The sequence below is a fragment of the Dendronephthya gigantea genome, unplaced genomic scaffold (assembly GCF_004324835.1).
Source record: "Dendronephthya gigantea isolate DGI-Jeju-01 unplaced genomic scaffold, DenGig_1.0 000215F, whole genome shotgun sequence".
Classification (NCBI taxonomy): domain Eukaryota; kingdom Metazoa; phylum Cnidaria; class Anthozoa; order Malacalcyonacea; family Nephtheidae; genus Dendronephthya; species Dendronephthya gigantea.
Window position 1 is genome coordinate 272,870 of NW_021163225.1, and position 10,579 is coordinate 283,448.

The window sequence follows — 10,579 nt, forward strand, 5'->3', positions numbered from 1 at the left end:
TCGGGCTGGAATACACAAGCGGTCAGCTGAGAAATTACTCGTCTTCCGACAGGTAGTTTAAAAAAGCAGATTTTGTATGAAGCTATATAAAATATTTCTTGTTCTGAATGTTTTATTTCACCAATCTAGGGATATATCATTGGCTGGTTAGCTACACGGGGTTAGAGGCAGTGGAAATGGAGATGTTTGTGTAAAAACGACCCCAACGAAGAGACTGTACGCTTTTTCATAGATGATTGAGCGAAAATTATGGTCAAAATTTTCCTGATGAAAATCTCGCACTGCTATGATTGCCGTAAATACGAACCCTCATTTCATTCTCCTCCTGACGTATGGGATCTCATATAACACACAAACAATTACACTTCTCGTCAGGTATTCCTATTAGTCAGTCCAATACATCACATACAGCAAAAGAAGAATTTTTTTTTAAGATGATATATTTTTCAAGGTTATCGTTGGGGTCCATTGTATAACGTTGTTGACGAAGAAGTAGAAAGCAGTCATTTAAAATTCCTCGCTGCGTCTCCAGGTGAAATATTTCTCTTTTTATTTCACTTTAAATTTTTGAAATATCTCCAAAAGCTTATATTGTCTTATTACTGGTTCCTTGCAGGAAATTTAACCGAAGATGTGTAGAGATTTAACTGCAATATTTCCTACAGCGGTCTACTTCATGCAGTCACCCAAGACGTAAGTTGACAATTTCTTATTTTGTACTTTTCTGCAGACAAAATCCTGTGTAGAGAATATTATTGCATTTTTACTGAGTTTTAATGTTCTGTCAAAATCTGGATTAAGGCTGTTTTCCACTCACGTGTTTTTCATACGCACGTTAGTTTTCTGCATATTTTAGTATGCATTAGTTGACCTAGATTTACAACAATAATCGTTATAAAGGAAGCGAGAATAATTTAAATTGGCAGATTGAAGCTTATTATAATCATAACCATGTACGTACGGACTCGAGTTTACTTGATAGTCGATAGCGTCGACAGCAAATGACATTGAAACGTTTGTATGGATATTTCGAAGTCCTGACAGTATAATTAATATCCCGTAGGTTATTTCAAGCAAATATTTGACTAGCGACGTCGAACAAGGCCAGTTAACCGCGTCGTGGATCGTAAACTGACCTCAATACAGAAAGTGGGGACAAAATAGCCATTTAAATATTTTGTAAGGACTTTTCCCGGAGAATAAAGAAAGACTTATCATTAATGCCATCACAATGTTCATTGCTCACGAAGGTATTGTATATCTTTGCCAATAAATATATTTAGTGTTCACCCCTAAAATATACATATTCTGACTGCTATTACCTTCACAGGTGTTCAATATATACATAAAATAGTTAAAATGTTTCGTCTATTTGCAGGAGACCAAAACAAAATATCAGATAAAGATCTCGAAGCACTGTTTCACGCTTTGAGACATTAGGTTGGATCCAAAGCAGGTTTCACAACGCTCACTAGGTGAGAAACGTTTATCTTTAACCACAACACACGCTGTTTACTCAACCAGCTCACTTTCTCTAGACCGTGTTTCTGTTTTGTTTTTACAGCTTCTATGAGAAGGTTGGTGTGAAAACTGTGAAAGCTTTGAAGAGGAATAATGAAGCCGTGACTCACGCGCTGTCGACATGCTGTGTGCTCTGATGCAGGTAAAGAGAGGGCTTTCCTTTAAGCGGCCAAAATGGTCAGACCGGTCATATTTAAATTTAAAATAGAGTATTTCGTTAAGAATATAGTTGCGAAATTTCCGAGCTAGACAGATGCAAGTAACGATATACTTGAACGCAGAGTTCTTGAAACACTCTAAAATACCAGTAATCTGTCTGTACCGAGATCAACAATAGGACCGGTCTGGCCGTTTTTTCCGTATAAAGGAAAGCGCCAACACTTTAACGATGAATTTCCTGGTAATATGTTGCCAAATCTGTCACTGTCATTAGTGTTACCCCTTTAACTTGCAATCCACATAAACTCAGCCAACTTTGAAATCTGAATGTTAACAGGATCCAATTTTATCGAAACCAATTCTGTTTTTTTATATAGTCAACGCACGATAACTATGACATTCGACAAGAACAGATAAACAAAAGCTCTTTGTTATCCTCTGAAAAATTTCTAAGCAGTTTGTTGGATATTCTCACGATAAATGTGGTAAGATGTGCGGTGTTGGTTGCCTATAATCTATGCTGAACCCTTGCATTTTATCTTTCCATCCCTCTTGTATGTATATAGCTTCGTTTTGGAAGAGAAATTCCCTTGCAAAACCCAGCAAGTGATTCGTAGCAACTGCCTTTCTAATTTGAACTACCTTTCTAACTAAACACAAGAAATAGATTAACCATGAAAACTTTTCTTCTATATTCGTTCTACTGGGGTTTTAGTTATAAGTGGATTGCTTGATTTTCTGACGTTTGCTCTGTGTCCTCCTTACAGGTTTGTTCTAGTTGTTTTGCAATATATTAAAATAATACGGGGGTGAAGTTGGACATTCATGTTAAACTAATAGTAAGGTGTGATTGCTTCCAATATTTTGAATCAACTCATGTAGTCTGTTACAATAAATCGACTATTGCATATTCCTCTTATTGAGACAACAGATGATGAACAGTTTGGGAAATTACTGGAGAAAGTTGAAGGTATGCTACAAAGAAATTTGAGGAGCTTTTCATTCAACTTGTCTTCTTGGTAGTTTATGGCTCTTTGACTGAGGTTGAGAGTTGATTAAATAGCCTTTCTCTCTTTACCTTTTTGGTGAAGTTTACCACGTCCACTAGCTTGACCCATGCATAGGAGCAACTCATGAAGTCTGTTATTTGTTTGTCTAGAAATGGGTCATTGCATTTATCGATTGTTCCAGGTAGGTTTACGACAAAACTAAATAATAGTACCAATTTTACCATTTCTTCGCTTATGTATGTTTTACTATTGCCCCGCTAATGGTTCTTACCAATCGTGGTTTTGAATTCGTTCCTCAACAATTTCAGCATCCGTCGACAACAATTGTGAAAGGTGCTGGCATGGTTCTGAAGGCGATAATCGAGGTACGTTTTATTCATTCATTCATCCATTGAGAATTTTCTGCCTTTGACGAACGTCATTTATAACGCTCTGCATTTTTTAGCCGTGATGAATGTACATATTAGTTCAGTTGATATTTAAGAGGTTTTAAAGGGTCTTAATTTTGAGAGGTATTATACACACTTCAAATCAAGCCAGGAACAGATGACGGAAAAATGAGTGAACTATAGATCCTCCGGCAGGAATCGAACCTACGCTTTTGCGATGCCGGTGCAATGCTCTTGTCACTGAGGACGTACAGTTTACTCATTTTTCCATCAACTGTTCCCTGCTTGAATTTGAAGTGCGTATAATACCACTCGAAATTAAGACCCTTTAAAACCTCAAGAATATTCCTGCATCGTGTGAAGTGCCTAAATCTGTTGATATTTAGTTAGAACTTCACTTTAGGAAGCTGATGAAGAAACCGCGGCAAAAATACAAGTTCTGGCGCTTGCCGAGGGCGCTCTACCAAAACGCTTACGCATGGCCATGTTTACGCAAAGCACTGATAGACGTTCGCTATTGAACAGGTGCGAATTAGCGTGATAAATTAACAAATTGTTGCAGAGGTATAGCCTCTATTCCATCCGCAGGACCTGAGTTGTATTTTAGCAACATTCTCAGATTCATCTTAAAACTTGTGATTTTATAATCCTCTATATACTAGCCATCTGTAAATAGTTCAATTGAGACTAACAAGCATACTCCATTAGTAATTTATAATCATTATTGTTGGCATAGCATCATCCAACAGCAATGGCATTACTTGCGAGAATAATGTTCGTATTAAAGTAGTTATAGTTTTTAATGTCTAAAATATACAAGAAAGTTTAAAAGCGAGATTTCCTGTTCATAATTTTTGGTTCATAAACAATTATGTAATAAATTTGAATACGATTTTCAGAGCCTGCTGGTTTGCTCTATTACTTTGAAAGCCCTGACGAAGTAAGAAATCTTTGAAAACTTTTTTGCGAGGGCTATTATTTACATAAACCCATTGAGGTGATTCTGACTAACCAATCGTATTCATGACTAAGGGATATCAACTGCTTTGGTAACTAAACTCCATCATTCATCCTTAAACTGTGCCAACTGCCCCCACTGAGGAAATAATTAAATGGTAATTCATTCAGAAGTGTAAAACCTTTTTGTAAAGAAACAATTTTGTTGGAAAGTTTTTATCTTTCCTTCAGCCACCAGAGACTGAAGAAGATCGTTTATCAATTCGTGACAATGTAAAGCTTGCAGAAGTACGTTTTAAATCAACAATCGTGTTCCAAAATTTCATAATGCATGCTTGCATGTACGTATAAGCCTGTTATTTCACGTGCTATACTTGTGTCTTAGAGCTCTGGAAAAACGAGGGGAACGTTGAGGAATCAACTTGAAGGATATCTCTCGCATTGGAGGACAAAAATAGGATTCAAATCCAGGAAAGATGTGAGAATTTAAATCCAGTTTTTTTATTACAAGTAAGTGTTCATATTAAGAAAATGGGAAAATGTTCTAGTCGTTTGAAAGATGAAAAAGCAATGATATTTAAGCGGATCTTTTTTACAGATTCAGTCAAGATCTGACAGCGTACAACCTGATTTGGAATTACAAGGTGAGTCTCGAAGTTAAGGTTAGTTTCCGTTGAAAATATAGGAATGGAAATGTAATGGAGGATTTCCTGTCGCTATGAGTATAACAAGACAAATTCAATAGTCCTGACCTCTTTCTCTAAACTGTTCTCGTAAAAGAGTATGAAACAATTTCTTATGTTTTCAATGTGACAGACGCGAGAGGAACTTCTGGGGCACTCGAATCTGATTTGCACGCATTTGCAATGGAAAAAGATCTGAGTGGAAACTACGTTGTCTTTTGGAATCACCTTTAGTTTGAAGTCCTGTATGAATGTTTAGCTGATGAACTGAAATAGGTTAGTGATAAGCCTAACTGCTCTAGCTTTTTAACAGTTCTTCATAAAGCGTCCCCCCCTTATTCCTCGATAGGAATCAAACTCAGTAACGTATCTCTGCTATCAGGTGACTATTATTTGAGAGTCTTGTTGGAACAAAACGACGAGGAGACGCCGATAACAAATGTGTGAGTCCACGACATTTATCTATCAGGGTTTGCAAATATTCAAACTACTTTCCATGTGCTTTTCTGTCTGGCTTCCCCCTATTCTCTATATTGCTGCACAGTTCACGCAATGTTATTTGTCCTGCAGAATGTAGTAGAGAAGTATAGAATCATGGATGAAACCATTCAAGATTCGATCGACTTTTCTATTTTGTTTTCAGGCTCGAGTTGTCTAACGATCTGTATCACTGATTCCTATTGACAACTAAACCAACTATGAAAGCAATGTGCCTTCAGGTGAGGATGTCGTTTAGCGCGAATGTAGCCATGTGTAGCCTTCGAAGAATGAATTAAACAAATTGGAATATTTCATTCACAGGCGATGACTAAAGTTTATGGAAAATATCACGAAGAGATTGGAGCTTTTAATGACACCAAGCTAAGGATCATCTGTTATTGATCCAGTGTTACTGCAGGAGCCTGAACTAAACTAACTTTATTCATACTGTTTCGTATTTTTAGCATTTACATGAAAATGGCATCACTAACAGGGATTGGAAGGTAAGCACGCCCTAATTTATTTATCACTACTGTCTTTATATCCTAAACTTTAACGACCATAATTTAACTTTTTCTTCTCTAGCCAGAAAATGTTTTATTGTGTTCCTCGTATGACGAAACGCTTATAAAGGTTTGTGTCGGTTGTGTATTGAACTTGTGTTTAAATTGCCCTTTAAATTGTCTTTGAAGAAACCATTCGATGTGACCATTGCCAGCAAATCCTGGAAGTCACTATAATCTCAATTCCGAGTTTTGTCCGTGATTTCGTTTTACGAAAGCAGAGCGCATTCTGCAAACGTTTTAGGTTCAGTTATTTCTCATTGTTACAGTTTCTCAATGATAACAATTAATTTTTTAGATCAGAATTCCTATATGGAAACACTCTGTGGTACACCAAGTTACCTCGCTACCAAAATGTTAATCCCGTAGCCTGAAGACGATCCTACAAGAAATCGTGAGACTGCTGGAGCCTGGGAGTTATACTATATGTTTGGTATGCCATATACTTCAGTTTACTCAAATTCACGTAGTGAACACGATTTGTAATGAAGCTGGAGGTAGCTTAACCTCATTTCAAAATTGGAGTACGTCAATGAAAAGTTAACGTCTTTTAGACTTTCCGGATCTTCTTTATTTTCAAAGCAGGCAAATAACCCATTGGAGAAACAAGTCAAAGAAGGGTCGTATAAATTTCCGAACAACCTCTGGAAGAATGTTAGCAGTGAAGCTAAGGATCTTATAACAAAACTGCTTACTGTTGGTCACAGAAAATGCATCACGGTTTCAGAAGCTCTGGAACATCCTTGGATGAAGGTGATGATGAAATTACTAACCGCCTTATAACACCCCGCATCTAAGATTTTTCAAAATCGGCTGACCTTTTTCGTCTGAAGTCCCAGCTTTTTCGAATTGTTAGAATTAGTTTGGTTGAAGTTTAGAACTGATACAGCTATCCAGCATAAATAAAGTCAGTTTAGTTCAGGTTTCCTCCTGTAGTAACACTGCATCAATACGGGATGACCCCTACTGGACCTCCATGAAGGACAATTTAGAACTGATAGAACTATACGGTATAAATAAAATTAGTTCAGTTAGGAGAGAAAGCTTTTAAAAGTGTTAGATTGATCCACGATTTAACAAGTTTTTTTTGTCTTTTGTAGGATAAAGAAATGATAGAAAAAGCAGAAAAAATGATAAAACCGACCGTGGATGGAAGATCAATGTCTCCGCCCTTATAAAAGGTATGTTGAAAACTACGATACTTGTCCCGTTCTTCCGTCCAATGACCCTTATTTTCAACTCGCAATTGCAATGAAACATTACATGTTTGCAAGTTACATCGAAATTTAACCAGCTTTCCGAAACAATCTCAAGGCGCTGTTACACTACGCAACTTTCCTTGCAAATTGCAAAACCATTCTACTCCTGAGGCATCTAAAGTTGTCAAATACGAACATCTATTACGATCTGCTAACGTTTCCTTAGTATTTCGAACACTCTTTACAAATTAACATCCTTCGGAGTTATAATTGCATTGCAAGTTGTAAGGAAAATTGCATATTGTATAGTAGCGCCTTCAGTAAAGTTGAAAACTCACCGTGCAATGAAACATTGCATGTCGGCAAGTTAAAAGGCAGAAAATAACTGTCACCGTACATGGTGAAGACTGGCCGACGGTCACGTTCGGCAGACGAGGCTCTGCGAGCAAATAAAATACTCAGTGGCGAAGCCAGCACGACAATTTAGCAGCATGACTGAAAATGCTTCATGTAAGATCACATCACTAGTTATTCCGATAAATAAAAGAACAGGGGCCGGTTGTTCGAAAGGTGGATAAGTCGCTATCCAACGGATAACTCACTATCCAACGGATAAGTTTTATCCAGCGTGTGATTTGGGTTGCACGAAGCTTGTATAACTTTAACCAGAGGATAAAAATCGCTATCTACCGGATAAATTTATCCAAGGTCCGGAGGTGGTTTAAATCCACTATCCAGTGGATAAATTCAAAGATACAAGGTAACACTGTAAACATTTATATAAAATAGGACAAAAATGCAATATTCCTCTTACTGTGTTTCAACAAACTAATACACATCATGATTGTATTCACTATATATTAAAAATGTTTTCGAAGTGCAATTTGTCGCAGCAGCGTTTCACGTTGCCTACACATTCCGTTCGACCGGCGATTTTTTGGACATCCTCGCATTTATAACAGGTGGTAAATTTACTATACGCTTCTAATCAGTTTATAAACGCGAATATGCAAAGAAAGATTCAACCTATTCCAAGGAAACTTGCTAATATCTAAGTAATTTCATTCACGAACATTAAAATAGTGTTTCTAAATTTGCTATGGACCGAAAGGCAAAGCGTTGCAAGGTCAAGGAATAAAATTGCAATGTGTTTAATTAATAAAATCACTATGATGTGAAGTGCAAAGTTCGAGCAAATCACTTGTTCAAGTCTTTTCCATTCAGTAACTATACTCGAGAATTCGTAATGATTATGAATTCAATGTTGTAAATGCTTAGCAACAGCTGACGTTGTGGTACGAAATTTCAGAATAATCCTGTTTTCTTCTGGTAAATTTTAACTTATCTATTGGATAGCTATCCACTTCACTATCCACGCTTCCTGCAACGCGTTTTTATCCAATGGATAACTATCCAGATTTATCCGTTGGATAGGACTTATCCGTTGGATAAGTTATCCATCTTTCGAACAACCGGCCCCAGTTCCATACCTATACTTTTGTACGTGTGAAACTTTTCGCTTGATTTTCTTTTAATTGTGAGAATCCGACCGTGCAGCAAACATTGAAATAAAGCGATAACACTAAACTTGATTGTGATAGCCCTGAGTATATACCGCTATAATAGCTTTGTTCCTCATAATGATATGCTGGATTCCTCGTCCAGGTATAACTTCTAAAACACGCCTTATTTTTACTTGTATTCCAATGCACCTAAGTTAGTAAAAAACCTGACAAACCCGCTGGTAGGGTGTAAAGAATTTATTTCTAAATCAAAAACTCGCTCTTACATAAGCCACTTATTGAAAAATTTTCGCTATATATTTCAGTCAGATGGATCTCTCAGTCATTTCTCATTCCTTAGTGAACAAATAGTATTTCAGTGAATTGCTAGAACATACTCTGAAAAACAGCTATAAACTTCAATTCTCAAAGATATGTTGCGTACCATGTCTTTGGATGAATGCGGATGTAAAGCGCGGTTACAGTTGGTGATAGGACATTTTCCACCAGCGAGTCTCTAATGAAATGAATAATTTGTTAAACAATTAATCTTAATCACACATTAAAAGTTATATATGACCGCATGGAAATGATGTGATGCATATAACGTGACAGGGTAATCTGTAGAAGCCTTGCTTATTAATCCAGCTAACCCTGACTAGTCCATTTATTTTGTAATGATCGAATTTTTGCCCGTCGGAACTACAGGACACAGAATAGGTCTTCACCCACTAATTATAATCACGACGACTTTGAGTGAAATCGCTCCGACAAACATCTTTCTTGCCGAATGCATTTGGTCCTGGTTATTTTTCCGTGCAGACCAGGAAGCTGCCTCATTTAAGCGACCATGTCCTGTCGACTTATCCGCATTCCCAACACTTGTTGCTATTATCTGGGATGTTATGTGTCTTCAGTACGTGGGCCAATAATTAGTATCAATTATCTTCTGGCACCAAAACACCATCGAACAATCATCAACAAAAATGAAATGATAATGCATATAATTTTGCCATACACGGCTCCTCCAGAATTGAAACCAGTCGAGGTACAGCGTTATTTCCATTGATTTTGTGAAATCTTTACTTGGGGGTTAACATCGAATTTTATCACATTCCCATATAGGGGAATTACTGAATAAAAAAATAATGTCCAACAGTCCTAATATGACATAATAATAAACTGAACATATACCATGTAGCCTGCAATATTTACCTTGCTTGGTATGTCAGTCCATCAAATCCATGTATGGCACAGCGATGGATGGAGGTGTAGTCAGTGATAAGAGAAAGGTAATAATTGTTAGCAACTCCTGGGTTGCCATACTTTATTTGATCTAAAATTGAAACACAAGGAACAAGTAAATTATTATATTATTGTCCAGGGTTGTGAGGCTATCAGCATTGTGATATCCCAGGTTCATGCGTACCGCTACCATGGGACAACATTCCTTAGCGAACAAATAGTATTTCAGTGAATTGCCAGAACATACCTGAAGAACCGCCATAAACTTCAATTCTCAAAGATATTTTGCCGTACCAATTCGACTCTATATGCCATAGAATCTACAATTGAGATTACAAGAACATAACTATCACACAATTGAAACTATAATTGTATATGAATCACAAGGGCCTATACAGTATAGTAACAGCATGTATTTTTGACTTCTATAACACAAGAATATACAGAACAAAATGCAGGTTGTTTTCTTTCATATTCACATAATACCCCCAACCCCTGACAGTTACATATATATTGGTAAATGCAATTACATAATAGGAAAGGGAGAAAAAAAATCTATTTTTTATAACACCAGTGAAATATTGTGTACGCATAATACTTAGCGCTATGACCCATGCTGTCATGCTTCCATCACCAGATATCATGAAATCATCTTGGTTTTTTAATGTTGAAATTAATCCGTTTAATTTAAAAAGCACAAAAATACCACCAAAATATAGCTCGAAAATTTCTAATCAAGAAATTAATCAATATTGCTGTTAACCTGACACTGCAGTGCAGCTCTAAAAATCATATCAAATTACACAGGATTACAAAATGGAAATATAACTCGCCTTTGGAATTTCGTTATTTTCTTCGTTATTTTTTATCC

The 10,579-nt window shown here is 36.7% G+C and overlaps 1 protein-coding gene and 1 long non-coding RNA gene across 6 annotated transcripts; both read left to right on the forward strand.

Annotated features, from left to right (window-relative positions):
* The first annotated feature begins 5,122 nt into the window (after positions 1-5,122).
* On the forward strand, positions 5,123-5,561 carry LOC114539718. Its single transcript, XR_003688915.1, has 3 exons — positions 5,123-5,162; positions 5,363-5,438; positions 5,521-5,561. It is a non-coding gene; the product is annotated as an uncharacterized LOC114539718 (long non-coding RNA).
* Positions 5,562-6,133: 572 nt separating this feature from the next.
* On the forward strand, positions 6,134-9,704 carry LOC114539727 (calcium/calmodulin-dependent protein kinase type II delta chain-like). 5 transcript variants are annotated; one of them, XR_003688926.1, is made up of 4 exons: positions 6,186-6,259; positions 6,345-6,515; positions 6,863-6,943; positions 9,665-9,704. XR_003688926.1 is itself a non-coding variant. In XM_028560336.1 (3 exons), exons 1-3 carry the CDS (start codon positions 6,248-6,250, stop codon positions 6,938-6,940), a joined length of 261 nt encoding a protein of 86 aa, XP_028416137.1. In that variant the 5' UTR covers positions 6,186-6,247; the 3' UTR covers positions 6,941-7,080. The 5 variants fall into 5 exon arrangements, 2 of the variants coding, with proteins under 2 accessions (XP_028416137.1, XP_028416138.1); XR_003688927.1 differs by lacking the exon at positions 9,665-9,704 and having other exon boundaries at positions 6,134-6,195; positions 6,348-6,515; positions 6,863-7,080; XR_003688925.1 differs by lacking the exon at positions 9,665-9,704 and having other exon boundaries at positions 6,149-6,195; positions 6,863-7,080.
* Positions 9,705-10,579: the final 875 nt, after the last annotated feature.

Bases quoted from the DNA above. Each gene is read 5' to 3' on its own strand.
- LOC114539727 (XM_028560336.1), top strand. The intron at 6,516-6,862 runs GTGATGATGAAA...TGTCTTTTGTAG, and splicing joins TGGAACATCCTTGGATGAAG to GATAAAGAAATGATAGAAAA.